The sequence below is a fragment of the Neoarius graeffei genome, chromosome 5 (genome assembly GCF_027579695.1).
Source record: "Neoarius graeffei isolate fNeoGra1 chromosome 5, fNeoGra1.pri, whole genome shotgun sequence".
Classification (NCBI taxonomy): Eukaryota; Metazoa; Chordata; class Actinopteri; order Siluriformes; family Ariidae; genus Neoarius; species Neoarius graeffei.
The window spans coordinates 28,735,345-28,754,189 of record NC_083573.1 but is presented as its reverse complement, the minus strand read 5'-3'; the positions used below and the strand labels follow the sequence as shown (position 1 = coordinate 28,754,189).

The 18,845-nt window shown below is 42.3% G+C and overlaps 1 protein-coding gene across 6 annotated transcripts in view; it reads left to right on the top strand.

The window, feature by feature from the left end:
• The window catches only part of flad1 (flavin adenine dinucleotide synthetase 1), a 54,003-nt gene extending 35,866 nt beyond the window's left edge, over positions 1–18,137 (top strand). For all 6 annotated transcript variants that reach the window (XM_060921474.1, XM_060921473.1, XM_060921478.1 and 3 more), the window contains 2 exons: positions 13,455–13,528; positions 13,718–18,137. In XM_060921474.1, coding sequence (XP_060777457.1) covers positions 13,455–13,528; positions 13,718–13,853 — 210 coding nt within the window. In that variant the 3' untranslated portion in view covers positions 13,854–18,137. The remainder of the gene's footprint in view (positions 1–13,454; positions 13,529–13,717) is intronic.
• The last annotated feature ends 708 nt before the right edge of the window (positions 18,138–18,845 follow it).

Sequence of the window (18,845 nt, the reverse complement as noted above, 5' to 3'; positions counted from 1 at the left end):
AGTCCTCCCAGAGTGAGCCAAGGGTTGTTGCTAAAACCCGGAATGGAATGGGACATGACATCGCTTGGGTAGTGACCTCCCCGCAGTTGTTGCTAAAACCGGTGACATCCAGTTCCATCCCTGGTTTTAGTAATTGCCTGAGCTGAGCAGTAATGGCGGAGTACTCCGTATGGACAAAATGGAGAATGAGTGGACCAGCTGTCTTATTTCTAAACTGGATGTTGCGGCCATCTCACCCTTATGTGGAAGAAGTGAATGAATGGAGAACTGAACGAACAACTGAAAGTCAGATTGTTTCAAAACAATCGGCCACGAGATCGGCCTTCAAGAAGCGACAACACAGATGGGTAAGCGCCGACTCTCATTTGGATACAAAACAACAAAAACACGTTGTTTACCTGCATTTAGATTAATACATGCAATTTGTATTGTGTGTTTAAGTTACCGGTATAAGGTTATTTAATTTGCTTCAGAATGTGATTGTCTCAGTTCGTCTGATTATTTAATTAGCCTTTTACGTTTTATAAGTGAAAATGCATGCATGTACATGTATGTTGCATAAGTTATAACACCTATCCTGTTTTAATGAGAGTCAACCCACAATCAATGAAGTCAAACCAGTCTTAGTTGAACAAGTCGGTAACGGTATTTCTTACTTTCACCATAAATTTTTATTTATATGACTTTGGTCTATAGCTGTCAAAAGCCTCAGCCTTAAAACCGGTTAACGCTGTGATGTCGCACTCATGGCTGGCTGGCTCAGCGGGGCAGCTCGAATGCCAACTTTGTGGTCGATTTTCATCTCATCTCATTATCTCTAGCCGCTTTATCCTTCTACAGGGTCGCAGGCAAGCTGGAGCCTATCCCAGCTGACTACGGGCGAAAGGCGGGGTACACCCTGGACAAGTCGCCAGGTCATCGCAGGGCTGACACATAGACACAGACAACCATTCACACTCACATTCACACCTACGGTCAATTTAGAGTCACCAGTTAACCTAACCTGCATGTCTTTGGACTGTGGGGGAAACCGGAGCACCCGGAGGAAACCCACGCAGACACGGGGAGAACATGCAAACTCCGCACAGAAAGGTCCTCGCCGGCCTCGGGGCTCGAACCCAGGACCTTCTTGCTGTGAGGCGACAGCGCTAACCACTACACCACTGTGCCGTGTGGTCGATTTTAACTCTCAAAAATATATATATTTTTTAATTCCCATTTATGCAGCATACAAAAGTCAAGGATGAAGATACTATCCACTCAGAAATTTATTTAAAAATAAAGGTTCTGCGTATCTGCTTTAACCATCACAACTAAATGCCTAACCCTTACCCTAACCCTCACCTAAACCTAATTCTAACCTGAACCCTGAAACTAAATCTTAACCCTCAAACAAGCGCTTTAAAGAAGTGAGAACCAGCCAAAATGTCCTCACTCTCTTGGTAAAAAATATGTCCTGGTCCTAAATGTATAGCAAGTACACACACACAAAGCATTGAAAGTCAAGTGTACTAACTAGCCCTTCTGACTGCTGATTAAGCCTGTTTTATCCTTCTATACAAGCAAACTTTCATTGCCTTCAAGTTTAAACTGTTATGGGATTGCACACATTCTACTTTATTTAAACTCTGAGTAAAATTCTAAAGCTTTGAATCAAGTTTAGTCAGCATTATTGTAAAATCCTGAATCTAGTCTTAAGGAGTCAGAGTTCTCACAGACGAAGGTTCTAATCTGGCCCACTAAATGAATTTCGACTCCGTTCAAATTCAAAACATCTTGTGGACTGTAATTCAGGTGAAAGATAAAAAAATAAAAAAACACCACTAGGTCTTTAAAGGTCCCATGGCATGGTGGTTTGTTGATGCTTTAAACGGGCTCGTGGAGGCTTCCGGATGTTATATCCGCAGCCTTTCTCGAAATGAACCCTCGGCACGTAAATATAGCCTCCTGGGAGAAAGCCCCATTTCAGCTCTTTTCCCAGTGCGTCGTTTTGCTAATGAGAAGCAGGAGGCGGGGAAGGGTAGAGGGTGGGGGCGGGCCATGGGGGGAGGGGGAGGGGCTTGACCAAGCTGCGCACACACATACTCGCTGCTATCAGCGCCTGTAGCCACGCTGCTAAGACAAAACCCCGTTCTCCCTCGGACTCCTTTCATAAACTCAACGTGACCCAGAGAACAGAGAGTGAGAGTGTTCGGAGTGGTAGTTTACAAACGTATAATACCCTAGGCTTGAACACGCACTCCATAACCAAAGAGGATAGAAGCAGCAACTCCAGCAACATAGCGCTTATCCAACAGAAGACATGCATTGCGGAGCAATAGTCAAACATAAGCTCATAAGTTACAGTCAATTTCCAGACTAAACTCAGTTTAACAGAGCATGCTGCATGCTCTTTAGTTTTGTAGCGCAGATTACCTGGCTAACTGCAGGAAGCAGTTAGCTGCACAGCTAATGTAGCCATTGCAAGGCTAACGCACCAATTTTAAAACACGGCAAAACGACCAGTTATACACTTACTTGTTCGGTGTTTGTTGCTGATTCGGCAGGGATGCTTGGTACGGACCCAGGCTTCAGTGACAGTTGATGTGCAAAACCTGCCCTGTACTGTCCCAAGTTGTGGAAACATTCCTCAGGAAAATGCTTCCGACAAACATACACCGTCTTAGGTAGACTCGATGGCGTATTATTGAAGTAAATAAAACAGACTCTTTTCTGTGTTGTCACATCCATGTACAGCGCAATTTCCATGTTTCGCTCACTTAGGTGATGCCATGTTGTTGTGTTCTCTATGGTCTCCTCACTACAACTGGGCGGGGTAATCCATACAGTGGGTGGGAATCCAGAGGGGGGGGCGTGGGGATCATCTCCCTTGCTGACGTAGTAAAGGGAAGAGCTTATCAATGCGCCGTTTTGACGCGCCATTCTCAAATGTTGGGCATAGTTTGGTTTACACATTATGAAATTTCTAGCCACTGGGGTGACTTAAGAAGGTCAGAGGAACTCATTTTAACGTTAAAAAACCTCAGAAAGTGAAAATTTCATGCCATGGGACCTTTAAAAAAAAAAAAAGAGCTAGTGGTGTGTGTGTGTGTTTTTTTTTTTTTTTTTAAATATCACTCGGGGGGGGCAAAGAAAGAGCAATAAACTCTGGCCCATAAACTCTGCTGCTGAGAAAATGTGCTGATCATAATTATTCTTTCATTGGCAAGCTACCAATTTGTTACTTAATCCCAATTAAGTTCATTTCAGTTGCAGGTTATTAACAGTACAAAATGTGGAAAAGTTCAAGAGGAATACTTATGCAGCACATTGTATGGTTTGGAAAAGAGATTTTATTCCACAGAAAGTGACAACAGTGAATCACCAGACATGTCATGCACAATTAAGAAGTTGCAATACAAATGGACACAAAAATAAACGGATCATGTGCAAGTTGTAGACTTGTTACAATGAAAAAACACAACAAATACAACACAGCCATTATAATGGTTGTAACAGTGTGGAACATACAGTAATCACCAACACAGTAACTGAGGCCTTATTCATCGCATACCAGCAGCATTGAAGTCCGAGTGTTTTAAGCATAGTGTCTGTTGCGCTTAACCCACGTGACAAGTAATACTGCTGTAGGTACAGTATTATGACGTTCATGATTCAGATGAATGTGGTGTAGAATTGCATGCAAAAGTTTGGGCACCCCTCACCAAATTACATAGTTTGTTGCTTTTTGGAGTGAAAAGAAGGAAACAGCCTCTGCATGGCTGTTTTAAACAAGTAGAACAGAAATGCCTCCACTGCCAGCGAGTCTAATTCTTTTTATAACTTTCAAAAATCCTACAAACATTCAACAACTCATTCATTCGTGAGATATTGCACAAACAAGAACCTCAGACGGCTGCATGAACAACTCAAAAACAATGGCTGTCCAGTGCCGAAGGCTACTCTATTGTGGCATTTACAAAAGGTTGGGCAGCCTACTAGGTCAGTATTTAATAACATCCCACTGTTCCTTGCAGAACATTTCCAGGTCTGAGATATTCTTGGGCCACCTTGCATGTATTGCATGATTTAAGATCTACCACAGCTCTCAATAATGTTTAAGTCTGGGAAATGTGCGGGCCATTCCAAAAAGCTCTTTTCAGATACAGTTTCTTGACTGTGTTACATTTAAATAATATTGGCAGTCATTGAGTGATATATGTTCAACTCATTCAGTTTCATGCTAGCTTATTGGAATATATCTGATATACCATGACAAAAAAAAGGATTATAGTGTTAGAAAGAAAGAAAAAGAAAAGAAAGCACAACTTTATTCATCACACACTTGTGAAATTTCCTCTCTGCATTTAACCCGTCTGAAGCAGTGAACACACGTGAGCAATGAGCACACACACATACCCAGAGCATTGGGCAGCCATGCTAACAGCGCCTGGGGAGCAGTTGGGAGTTAGGTGCTTTGCTCAAGGGCACCTCAGCCTAAGGCCGTCCCATATTAACCTAACCGCATGTCTTTGGACTGTGGGGGAAACTGGAGCACTCGGAGGAAACCCACACAGACACGGGGAGAACATGCAAACTCCACACAGAAAGGCCCTTGCTGGCCACTGGGTTTGAAACCAGAACCTTCTTGCTGCGAGGCGACCGTGCTAACCACTACACCACCGTGCTGCCCAAGAAGTGCGTATCCAGGCTTTAGAGAACTGTAGTTTCCCTTTTGAATCTGGTTCCTCTCGAGGTTTCTTCATGTTGTCTGAGGGAGTTTTTCCCTGCCACCATCGCCACAGGTGTGCTCATTGGGGATAGATTGGGGACAAATTAGCTCATGTTTTAAGTTGTTCAAATTCTGTAAAGCTGCTTTGCGACAATGTTTTTATTGTTAAGCGCTATGCAAATAAACTTGACAAAAAAAGCCAGCCAATATTCTTATTTATTCGTATTTATTATTATGCATACACGTTCCTTTTGGGGGTTCAAAGTGTTTTACTCTTTCAAAATTCTCTCAAAATCTACCGTATTTAACAAAGCAAACCTGGCGACCATGTTTGTTTACAAATGATCACACTCGCTTGCTAGCGCAGAAGTTTTACATCTCTGATGTGTGACATCATGTCTTGACAACCATGCAATATCGTAAACCATATTCAATGCTCATTCTCCATTGGGTAGATGTAATACATGTAGGATAAGTGATATGCTATCAAACCAAATGAATGAAACCTGCTAGAAGGAAATAGAATACATGTTTTTATTCCATCAAAAAAATGTCCTGTATGTATAATAATTGCTCATCTCATTATCTCTAGCCGCTTTATCCTGTTCTACAGGGTCGCAGGCAAGCTGGAGCCTATCCCAGCTGACTACAGGCGAAAGGCGGGGTACACCCTGGACAAGTCGCCAGGTCATCACAGGGCTGACACATAGACAACCATTCACATTCACACCTACGGTCAATTTAGAGTCACCAGTTAACCTAACCTGCATGTCTTTGGACTGTGGGGGAAACCAGAGCGCCCGGAGGAAACCCACGGGGAAAACATGCAAACTCCACACAGAAAGGCCCTCGCCAGCCACGGGGCTCGAACCCAGACCTTCTTGCTGTGAGGCGACAGCGCTAACCACTAAACCACCGCGCCGCCATAATTGCTCATATTAACTGAAATATATTTTTCCTTCTACCTATGCCACAGTTCCTGTGTCACTAGCTACCACAACCCCAGAGCACTGTCGATCCATCGCATGCATAACAGTTGGCAAGGTGTTCTTTTCTTGAAATGCCACTTATCTTTTTTTCCTTCTTCCAAATATGCCTTTGGTGGTTGTGGCCAGAGTTCCCTTTTTACTTCAATAGTCCACAGCACTTTTCCAAAAATACCTCTAAAAATACCTGGCTTACCGATATGCTGTTTTACATACTCGAGACACTGACATTTGTTGATTGAGTTGCAAGTAAAGTTTTATTCTGATGACTCTTCCATGCAGATCATGTTTGTGCAAGCAGCGCACAGTTGAAACACCAGTCTTGTGACAGCTAAACCTTCCTGCAAATCATTGCTGTCATTTGGGAATTCTACTTTACCATTCTGCCCACTGTATTACCCCTTTTCCACCAAATCAGTTCCAGGGCTGGTTTGGGGCCAGTGCTGGTGCTGGTTCACAACTCGTTCAACTTGCGAACCAGCTGAGAACCAGTTTGCTTTTCCATAGCTCAGGGTGCTAAGGGGAACCACGTCATTACGTCACTGTATACGTCAGTTACGTCGCTGCGTTTGCATAAACCTTGGCGCGAACATCGAAGCAACAACAACACGAAGAAGAAGAAGCAGCAACAACAACAACAATAATGGATGACTGCTGCTTTACTGCATCCATAATATCTCGTCGCTTATTTAAAAATGGCACCCTCTCGCGGTCTTGATATTGTTGTTGGTCTTAACAACTCTGGCCCCCTGCTGACGTAAGCAGTTCTTTCCTCTAGCCCAGCAAAGGGCTGGTGTTACCCTGGAACCGGTTTTTCTGGCCCAGAGCTAGTTCTTTGTCAGTGTAAACAGAAAACCCGGTTCCAAACTAAGCACTGGCCCCGAACCAGCCCTGGAACTGATTTGGTGGAAAAGGGGTATATGAGTCCTTCTATCTGAAAATTTTCTTCCAGATCATGCCTCAGCCAGCTGCTTAGAGGAACCCATGCTTGTTGAGTGTTTGCTAAATGTTTGAAGAGTCAGAGAGTTTATGCTCTGGAATTCTTCCTAATAACAATCCTCATGAGTCGAGTAAGGCCTAACAATTACATTCTGAAACTTTACACTTGGAAGGGTGTGGACTTTCTGGACACTTTGGAATCTTCTCCCACATGGCAGAGGCATGAAAAGTTTATGGACGGGGTGGGACGGGACGGATACTATTCTGGTTGGTTGACTGAGGCAGTGCTTATGGTAGATGTCCTGAGGCAGAGAGACCCCATGATGTTCTTTGCTATCTTCACTTTCTGATACACTGCAGGTCCCGTAACAGACAGTAAATCAGCTGGTCAGAAGACTCTTGATGATTCCTCTGTTGAATGCCGTGAGGATGGGGAGGGGAAGTATAGCTTTTTTCTTTGGGAATATGTCAGAGATCATGTGTACAACAGCACTGGCATAGACCTGTTACAATGAACATGGCAAAATAAACTTTATTACTTTCAGAAAAAGAGTTTTGGGTTGTCTAAATTTGATTGGTAATTATTAGTTCAGAAACCTTTAAATTTTGTATCAAAGTTGGAAAGATTAATTTTTGAACATCCTTTCACGGATTAATTCAATTAGTCAGATATCTGGCAAATATCAACAATTATATTTGAACCAGGGCGGCACGGTGGTGTAGTGGTTAGCGCTGTCGCCTCACAGCAAGAAGGTCCTGGGTTCGAGCCCCGGGGCTGGCGAGGGCCTTTCTGTGTGGAGTTTGCATGTTCTCCCCGTGTCCGCGTGGGTTTCCTCCGGGTGCTCCGGTTTCCCCCACAGTCCAAAGACATGCAGGTTAGGTTAACTGGTGACTCTAAATTGACCGTAGGTGTGAATGTGGGTGTGAATGGTTGTCTGTGTCTATGTGTCAGCCCTGTGATGACCTGGTGACTTGTCCAGGGTGTACCCCGCCTTTCGCCCGTAGTCAGCTGGGATAGGCTCCAGCTTGCCTGCGACCCTGTAGAAGGATAAAGCGGCTAGAGATAATGAGATGAGATGAGATATTTGAACCAATGCAGCATCTTTATCAAAGCGATGCAATAATTCTAAGTGAGATGACAAACTTTGGTTGTCCAAGTACCCCTCCATGTGGCTGATAAGAGTATTGCAGCTTTGAAAGTGATTGTATAGAGTTCCTTTGAAAGTTGTATTTGTGCAGGTTTTAGTGGGAATAGTCAGACATATAAGGCAGTTAGTCTTTTTTTTGTTTAAATTTCCCAAATTCATCAAATCCACACTTGCATAACATTTATCTAATGGATATGTTTATTTTGTTAATAAAGTAAAGACCCATTGTCTTTGCTTCAGCAATACAAAACAAAACAAGGAAGTCTTGTTTCACGGATGTAATTATAGCATTGTTATGACCCATGCAGTGCACATCTGTGCAAACAGTTTCTAAGATTAATGGCTTTTGTAGATGTGCTGAATGCTTACTGTTTCTCAAGTTTTTTTTTTTCCCACCCATAAATGTGGAAGGTTTCATTTGATTTTAATCATACAGTTAATTGAAATGAAACTTATTTAATTGTAATCAAGCCTTATGTAATTAAGGCCTTAGAACAACCATAGAAACTGTAAAGAAAGTATTCTTATCTGTAACTGTCTCTCTAAAGCTCCTCAAGCAGAAGAGGCTATAAAGATAAATAGGCGATCAGAAACCATTGTGCAGCATTTCAGTCATAAATCATTACTGCTTATGTTCAGTATGTAAAACAGCAAATTTGTATATCTGTCTGATTTAAAACTTTTACCTGGAGATGTTTTTTGTTTTTGTATGCTTTGGCCAGAAGAAGAAGAAGCCTTTATTTGTCACATGCACACTCAAGCACAGTGAAATTCATTCTTTGCATTTAACCCATCTGAAGCAGTGAACACACACACACACACACACACACGCGCACGCACACCCAGAGCAGTGGGCAGCCATACTACAGCGCCTGGAGACCAGTTGGGGGTTAGGTCCCCTGCTCAAGGGCACTTCAGCCCAAGGCCGCCCCATGTTAACCTAACTGCATGTCTTTGAACTGTGGGGGAAACCGGAGCATCCAGAAGAAACCCACGCAGACACGGGGAGAACATGCAAACTCCACACAGAAAGGCCCCCCGTTAGCCGTTGGGCTCGAACCCAGAACCTTCTTGCTGTGAGGTGACAGTGCTAACCACTCCACCACCGCGCCGCCCACTACATTAACATTCGTTTCTTGACAGTAATTGTTTATTCATATCTGACAGATGCTTTTATAAAAAGGCAGAATCAGATCTTATTATAGAGTTTCGCAGTTGAAGTTTAAGGCCACAGCAAGATTTTAAGTTGTCTGTGGATTTGAACATGAATTTCTGAGATCTTTGATAAAGATTAACTGACATTCATTGGGGGCTGATGGTTTTTAAAATAAGGGACGCACACGTGTCTGTTATTGAAGTATTTATCTACTGTATATCTGTGTGTTCATCTGTTGGTCTGGAATTCTGTTTAATTCTTAGTCTCTCATATATAAGAGCATCAAAAGAGTTGTCCAAAATCAGGATGACAATTCTCCAAAATTGTCAATTGACAATTGTCCAAAATCAGGATGACTCAATTTCACTGAAGCTAGCTAGACTATAAATGCATAACTTTATACTTAATGTATTTACAGTATTTATTGATTACAAATATAGCATAACAAGCTCTACATGTTTTGCAAAAGTTCTGTACATTAGCCGATTGATTGAGTACCACAGCTCCAAGCACTCTGTGCTGTTGTGTTTAAGTTTGAGATGTCAGTCATGTTCATTAACATTTTAATGCTCAGCTGTTTGTTACAAGGTTCAACCTGGACAGGACCCAAAATGATGTATTTTGTGCAGTGAGTGTTAAACCTTGAACTTGAATCTGCCGTAGAAGCTTATAGAAGCTATGCTTCACTGGATTTCTGTCAGTGGCCTGGAAGGGGCTTCAAAGGAGATTTTTATGCAAGCTGCTCTGTCCGCTAATGACAGATTGCATTAAATGGGGGGAAAAAAAAGACTGTCATACTGCAGGGAGCTATTTGATATTTTGAATGGTTAAATATAGAATTTCACCAAGAGTAATGAATAATATAGACACATTTCTGTCTCTAGAGCTCAGGTAGGTAATTGAAGCGAAACCAGCAAGAGGAAGCTAGATTTTGAAAGTACCCAGCTGAAAAATCCCACCCCCTCCTTTTAGCCCTCTCTGCAAAGCCACTCCTTCAAAATACATGAATGAACGTTGCCTGATTACTGCTGAAGGATGGGTCCACGAGAGACGGAGAGAGAGCGTTGGGGGAGGAGTGTAGTGCGTCGTCATCATATCCAACTGCCTCATGTTTCATTCACGTGTAAGAAAACACCAAACATATAATTATAATGAATGTAAATTACAAACATGGCTATTAGTACTCACAGCTGGCTGTAGGTAGGTAGGCCATCCAATCATTTCGTTCAGCCTGACAGGCTTTTTACAGCCCTGTGACTACAATAGATGAGACACACACACACACACACACACACACATATATATATATATATATATATATATATATATATATATATATATATATATATATATATATATATATATATAGGGCTGCACAGTGGTGTAGTGGTTAGCGCTGTCGCCTCACAGCAAGAAGGTCCTGGGTTCGAGCCCCGGGGCCGGCGAGGGCCTTTCTGTGTGGAGTTTGCATGTTCTCCCCGTGTCCGCGTGGGTTTCCTCCGGGTGCTCCGGTTTCCCCCACAGTCCAAAGACATGCAGGTTAGGTTAACTGGTGACTCTAAATTGACCGTAGGTGTGAATGTGGGTGTGAATGGTTGTCTGTGTCTATGTGTCTGCCCTGTGATGACCTGGCGACTTGTCCAGGGTGTACCCCGCCTTTCGCCCGTAGTCAGATGGGATAGGCTCCAGCTTGCCTGCGACCCTGTAGAAGGATAAAGCGGCTAGAGATAATGAGATGAGATGATATATATATATGGGCGGCATGATGGTGTAGAAGGTCCGGGTTCGAGCCCCGTGGCTGACAGGGGCCTTTCTGTGTGGAGTTTGCATGTTCTCTCCGTGTCTGCAGGGGTTTCCTCCGGACATGTCTATGTGTCAGCCCTGTGATGACCTGGCGACTTGTCCAGGGTGTACCCCGCCTTTCGCCCGTAGTCAGCTGGGATAGGCTCCAGCTTGCCTGCGACCCTGTAGAACAGGATAAAGCGGCTAGAGATAATGAGATGAGATGAGATGGTTTATTCATTGCTGTTGGGATATAAAATAAATCCATACTTCTTTTTTTTCTGATTTTCATGAACGTAAACAGTTAATGTGCTTAACTGAGGCCTGTAGGTCACAGGATGTAGCGTTTGAATTTTTTATTTTATTTTTTTATTTAAATATCTCTGAACATTGAATTACTTCTCTGAGGTCATGACTGATGTCCTTTCTTCTTGGCATGATGTAGAGAGACACCTGAGTGCTCCAGAACAACAAACTGCCAAAAGTTCTGGTTTTGTAGATGCGGTCACACTTCATCATGATTAACTAATCTTGTGCATTTTATTAGTAACACCTGGATGCTAATTATGCTGTTAATGATTGTAGAAGTAGGAAGGGTGTACTTATTTTCCCTGCATAGTTTCTGAATGTTGTTTGGGGAAAAATGACTCCATATTGAAATCTGTTGTGTGTGTGTGTGTGTGTGTGTGTGTGTAGGGTTGTTTATTTATTGGTTACCTGGGATTATTTGTTTGTTTATAGTGTTATGCCCGGCATGGGGGAAACCTCAGCGTAGCATAAGGGTGACTTTCCCCACTCCCAAAAGACAACCAGTGCCACAGCCAATTGCAGTCCAAGACACAAGCAATTTATTCCAACACAGGTAAAATTGGCGTCAGGGTGAGCACAGCCCAAAATAACAAACAAAGCAATCTAGTTGAATGTCCACTAACTTACCTGGACAATAAAAGAAAACAAAATAAAATACAGGGATCTTGCCTAACTCCCGAACAAAAACAGGAGAAAATGGAGTGCAACAAAAAGGGCTTCTCACCCGTACAATTACACTGAACTGCTTTTAGGGAATCGTTTAGTGTTTACAACTCAAAACGTTTTAATCAGTCGACAAACAAGGCATGGTCCAGTTGGGAGTCAGGAAAAGGTGAAGCACATCCATCTTCTCTAGAAAGCATTTTAATGCAGGTGCCATCAACCATGGTGCAATCAGCTGCCCCCACCTACAACTACTACTACTACTTCTTCTGGCTGCTCCCGATTAGGGGTCGCCACAGCGGATCTTTCGTCTCCATTGTTCCCTGTCTTCTGCATCCTTCTCTACTACACCTGCCACTTTCATGTCCTCTCTCACCACATCCATGTATCTCCTCTTTGGCCTTCCTCGTTCTCGTTTGCCTGGCAGCTCCGTCCTCAACATTCTCCTTCCAACATGCTCTGCATCTCTTCTCAGGATGTGCCCATACCATCTCAGTCTCATCTCTCTTAGCTTCATTCCCAAGCTCTCCACATGTGCTGTCCCTCCGATGTGCTCGTTCCTTATCCTGTCCAACCTTGTCACTCCCATCGCAAACCTTAACATCCTCAACTCCGCCACTTCCAACTTTGCCTCCTGTCTCTTCATTAAGGGTACGGTCTCCAATCCGTACATCACAGCTGGTCTCACTACTGTCTTATACATCTTACCTTTCACTTTTGCTGAGACTTTCCGATCACAAATGACTCCCGAAATCCTTTCTCCAACTGCTCCACTCTGCCTGCATTCTCTTTCTCACCTCACTATCGCAGCCCCCATTTTCCTACACAGTTGACCCCAGGTAACTTTCTTTACGTCTCCTCCTTGCATCTTCACTACACTCTCATCCCCATTCTCACTGATGCACATGTATTCTGTTTTGCTACTGCTCACCTTCATTCCTCTTCGTTCCAATGCATCCCTCCATCTCTCCAAACCCAGCTCAACCTCCTTTCTACTTTCACCACATATCACAATATCATCCGCAAACATCATGTTCCATGGTGACTCTTGCCTCACTTCGTCCGTCAAGCTATCCATCACTATGGCAAACAAGAAAGGACTCAAAGCAGATCCTTGATGGAGTCCCACCTTCACCTTGAACCATTCAGTTGTTCCAACTGCTCACCTCACTGCTGTTTCACTGTTCTCATACATGTCTTGCACCACTCTGATATACTTATCATTCACTCCACACTTTCTCATACAATACCATAACTCATCTCTCGGCACTCTATCGTATGCCTTCTCCAGGTCTACAAACACACAATGTAGCTTTCTCTGGCCTTCCCTGTACTTCTCCATTAACATTCTTAGAGCAAAAACTGCATCCGACGTGCTCTTCCTTGGCATAAACCCGTACTGCTGCTCACAGATTGCTACCTCTCTTCCCACATACAACTGAACATCCTTAAAGAACAATCATAGGAACAGGAAAAGACCCCCCGACAGGGAGTGAGAACAGCAAAAACAAAGAAATCAATAATAATAATAATAATACAGCTTATGACCCAGGATCATAACAATAGAAGTTAGCTAGGGCCACCCAATTGATATTTAGGCACTGATAAATAAAAATATAGAATTGCAGAAGGGTGTACTTTCTTTCTTTTCCTCCTGATTGTACATGTTTACAGTATGCACAGTTGGTTGAGCTGAGTAACCATCACTCACAATTTAGGATATTCTTTTCATCCAGGCTGTTCTCTTTGTGTGTCTATAGGACTGGACATATCATGACATCTGGTCGTTCTTGAGAACCCTTTATGTACCTTACTGCATTCTCTATGACAAAGGGTGAGGCTTAATTTACAACTTGTGTACACACACACACACACACACACACACACACACACACACACACACACACACACACACACACACACAGCATTTACTCGTTCAAAATGTGTCCTTTGATTCTTTCTCTTTGAAATCAGACTCCTTACTGTACTCATTATTCTTGTCATGTCTTTGTGTGTACTGTAGCTACACTTCGCTAGGCAGCATGGATAACACTTTCAGGAACCTCTCTCTCCAAGTGGTGGACAGCAAGGGTGTAACCCGTTATAAACCTGCCTATCAGCTGGAAAAAGAGGAAGAAGAGCGCAGCTCAAGGACATGATGTCGTATACATGGTGGTCCAGATAAAACCATGCTCAAGAGAAAAGAGCAGTCATCGCAGAAGGCTTGAGATGATGGGGAGAAACTGGCAAACGGCAACATATATTCATCTTCAGTAACTGATCCGTCCTACTCAGGGTTGTGGTGGTTCCAGAGCCAGTCCCAGCAACACGGTGCAAGGCAGGAGAATTTGCCCTAGATGGGATGCCAGTCAATCACAAAAATAGCAGCATATAAGATAAAATATCCCATGCCATTATTAAAACATGTGTACTGTCTTGCAAAAGTATTCATCCCCCTTGGTGTTTGTCCTGTTTTGTCACATTTACAAGCTGGGATTAAAATGGATTTTTGGGGGGGTTAGCACCATTTGATTCATACAACATACCTACCACTTTAAATGTGAAAATTGTTGCTTTTATTATGACACAATTACGATGAAAAAATAGAAATCTGGGGAGTGCATAGGTATTCACCCCCCCAAAGTCAATACGTTGTAGAGCCACCTTTTGTTGCAATTACTGCTGCTAGTCTCTTGGGGTATGTCTCTATTAGCTTAGCACATCTAGCCACTGGGATTTTTGCTCATTCCTCAAGGCAAAACTGCTCCAACTCCTTCAAGTTAGATGGGTTGTGTTGGTGGACAGCAATCTTCAAGTTATCCTACGGATTCTCAATTTGATTGAGGTCTGGGCTTTGACTAGGTCATTCCAAGACATTTAAAGGGGGACTGAAGTAATTTTTAAACTTGCTTTATTTCTTAATTAACGTGTTATTCAATTATGTTTTCGGTTTTAACTTTATATTGTGACTCGTATTGACATTATATTACACTTATCAGCCTTTTCAGTTTTTAGCCATGTTGAACATAGTTCGTATAGTCCACGCCAGGCATCGCTCATCTGCGCGATCTTCACGAGACTTCTGTGAGATTTCAAACGTGAAGTGTCAGCGCCACCATTTTGAAAACTTTACACAACGGCCAGATTGCCATATCATTCCAATTTAGATTAATTTTGAGATTTGCCAGCTTCATCAGTGATGGAGTGTCAGTCCTGTGTGCTGTGGCACTTGCACCTGAAGGCACGCCTCAGGCTGCGCGCGCACCAAGTGGACTCCAGCATGTGTGCCGTGAGCAAGGCGCACCTGAGCTCAATTAAGGAACTATGTGTTTGCCTATTTAAGGACTGTGCTGATGCATTTGCATCGTGAAGTATTACGATACCCATGTACGCATTACAGAGCCTTTCTGCCCGGTGTCTTGATTTCCTGTTTCACAATTCTTTTCCTTGTTTCTCGGTCTTGTCCTCGCTTAGCCTTTGATGTGCTGTTTGCGCTTCGACTGACCCTTTTGCCTGTATTCCCGTTTTTGATCTAGCCTACCGTTTTGGATTGTTTGGCTGTGTGTATATATTGTCTCACTGTATATATATTCTGTACTTTATTAAACTGTATACTTCTGCACATACATACATCCGCCTCCCTCGCGTACGTGACATGGAGATTATTCCATACGACTTTGAGCCAACGTGGAGTAGAGAAGAGTTGGAAAGACGACAGGATAAGGACTAGTTCGTTGCACTGGTATTTACGCCATTACTGTTGCACAAGTAAAACGTGCCAGATCAGGCGGCTGGTGGGTTTTCAAAATAATAAGTACATACATGTATTTTTGTGATAAATACATATTATACTGGGCGCATTTCCCACATAATCCTCACTAAGGTTTCGGACAGCACTACAAAATGGTGTCCCTACTATATAGTGCCCTATATAGTGAGTTGGGAGTGATTTCGGAAACTGAAAACTTCCGGCTTGATTACATCAGCATTCGAAGGAGGATGCGCGCGTCTTTTGACAATGTTGGCAAATGTTGGTCACTTTGATTTCCGCTGTACATTTTACTTCCGTCCTACGATGTCTCGCACAGGTCTCAGCGAATCTCGTTTATGCCCGTTGCTTTGACATATGGGCTGATATATTACATAGCATATTTCAAACACTCATAACTTGCTATAGCAGTGACAAAATAGCGATCAAAAATGCATTCCTATATTTAATCAAATGAGAAATAGAATTTTAATAATAAAAAATTTGCCTTCAGTTCCCCTTCAAATATTTCCCTTTAAACCACTCCAGTGTAGCTTTAGCAGTATGTTTAGGGTCATTGTCCTGCTGGAATATGAACCTTCGTCCCAGTCTTAAACCTCTGGCCGACTCAAACAGGTTTTCCTCCAGAATTGCCCTGTATTTATTGCCATCCATATTTCCTTCAGTCCTGACCAGCTTTCCTGTCCCTGCAGATGAAAAAACATCCCCACAGCATGATGCTGCCACCACCATGCTTCATTGTAGGAATGGTGTTCTCAGGATGTTGGGTTTACACCACACGTTGGATTTCCCATGATGGCCAGAAAGATAAATTTTAGTTTCATTTGACCAGAGAATCTTCTTCCATGCTGCTGGGCAAACTCCAAACCTGTTTTCTTAAGCAATGACTTTTTCTGACCACTCTTCCATAAAGCCCCACTCTGTGGAGTATATGGCTTAAAGTGGTCCTATGGACAGATATTCCCATCCCAGCTGTGGGTCTTTGCAGCTCCTTCAGTATTACCTTTGGTGTTTTTGTTGCATCTCTGGTTAATGCACTCCCTGCCCGGTCTGTGAGTTTTGGTGGGCAGCTTTCTCTTGTCAGGTTTGTAGTGGTGCCATATTCTTCCATTTTGCTATAATGGATTTAATGTTGCTCCCTGGGATATTCATAGTTTGGGATATGTTTTATAACCCAACCCTGATCTATACTTCTCCACAACTTTGTCTCTGACCTGTTTGGAGGCTCCTTGGTTCTTATGTTGCTTGCTTAGTAGTGTTGCAGAGTCAGGGTCCTTCCAGAACAGGTTGATTTATACAGACATCATGTGACCGATCACGTGACACTTTGCACACAGGTGGATCTTAATCAACTAGTTATGTGACTTATGAAGTGAATTGGTCGGACCAGCTCTTATTTAGGGGTTTCATACGAAACACACTCCAGATCTCTGTTTTTTTCATCTTAATTATTGTTTGTGTTAAAACAACAATTTTCACCTTTAAAGTGGTAGGCATGTGTAAATCAAAAGTGCTAACCCTCCAAAAATACATTTTAATTCCAGCTTGTAATGCGACAAAATAGGACAAACACCAAGGGGGATGAATACTTTTGCAAGGTACTGTACATGACAGAGAGCGACATTCCTGTAAATGTATGCGATACAATCTATATTGAAAGTATTTGTTCCTCCTTCTGAATGTTTTAAATCTTTTACTTGACTGAAATTTGTGTTTGTGTGTACATTAGAAGTGAGAATGACCAAAACACTGAATGGATTATATAGTATGTTAATAAAGTTTTAACAGGACTCTTTGTCATCATCCTTATCTCAGCACAGATTTGTTTCAGTTTCTGAGAAGCAGAATGTAAGCTTTCATTTAAGAGGGAGATTTAAATAGCTTAATAAAATGAATGATTTTATTTGTCCAGGAAACTTAAAAGAACCTATTCGAAATCTTGAATTTGGAAAAGGGTGTATTGTTAAAAAAAAAAAAGTAACCATGGTTTATTGGATTGTGAAGCAAATTTTCTGTTTTCTCTTTAGTAATGAAAGAGAAAAGCAGGCACAAACTTGGAGGAGAAAAGTTTTATGGAAGCTTCAGGTTCATACACAGATGTTGTCCTCTTTGAGCACTAGTTCACTGCTCACTCTCACTTCTTCAGGCTTTTCACAACAAACACTCTCAACATTTATACCTAGGTCCCACACCCCAAAGTCATAACAAAGATAAAGATGTTACTGCAGGCCTCTGAGGCTTCGAACACATGCACACAAACATACATATACCATCTTTCACAAGAAAGCCTCCTCTTTTTTGCCTGCTCTATGCTATAGAGGCCTTTCACTGATGTCACAGGTTTTTGTTTATCACGCAGCATGTATCATATTGCTGGGCAAACAAAGAAACAACCGCTACAGTTAATAATGAAAATTGAGACAACTGCAGTTAGTGCAGTCTCTCTGAAACGATTAAAAATTTAGATTGTACCAGCAGATAATGTTACATTCAAAAGCTGAAACATGCAGACATCACAGATTCATATCATTTACCCACAACTGTATATATTTATTCTGCCCAATGCTTGCTCTCTCTCTTTGTCTTTACTGCTTCAGATGGATTAAATGCAGAGGAGGAATTTTGCTGTGCTTTTGTGTACATGTGACAAAAATAAAGGGTTCTTCTTAATTTACCCACAACTGTATTTATTCCACTTGAAAAGCATTGAGGAAAACAGTTGATAAGATGTCGCAGACTGACATAGTTACAAAGCCTAAACAATCATCTTTGCAAGTCGTCATCAAGGACACACAGACATCTGACCTGCAAGACTCCCAACATTCAAAGACAGAGGACTCCACTTCCCCTCGGATGGATTTCCCAAATAGCATGAAAAAATTGCTCCCAATGGCTACACTCTCTTTTTCCAGCCCAAATCTGTCGCGACAAGCAGTGTACCCAGTTCATCAAAATTGTGTTCGCCCAGGACTTTCAGCTGGCTACAAATCTTTTTCACCATCCAAAAGATACATGTCATCTCCAATCCTTTCACCCTCAAACCAAATGGAACATTTAGAAAGTCTTGTTTGATGTACTCTGAGTCCCTGCAAATGGGTGTAGTGTTGAAAACCAGCTGGGACCCAATGTGCCTATGCCATTCTCTATTCCTGTGTTGATAAGAAACAGAAAACATAGAGCACATTTAACCCTGGGGGTGAACCAATCTAATCTCCTTCCTGTTTTAAAACAACATCAGAGTGCACAAGCAGATATTACTTCTAGACTTTCTGTAAAGCTAGCTCTTCTGAACGTTAGATCACTTTTAAACAAGTCATTTTTAATTAATGATCTTATTTGCAAACACAATCTTGATTTTTTGCTTCTAACTGAAACCTGGCTG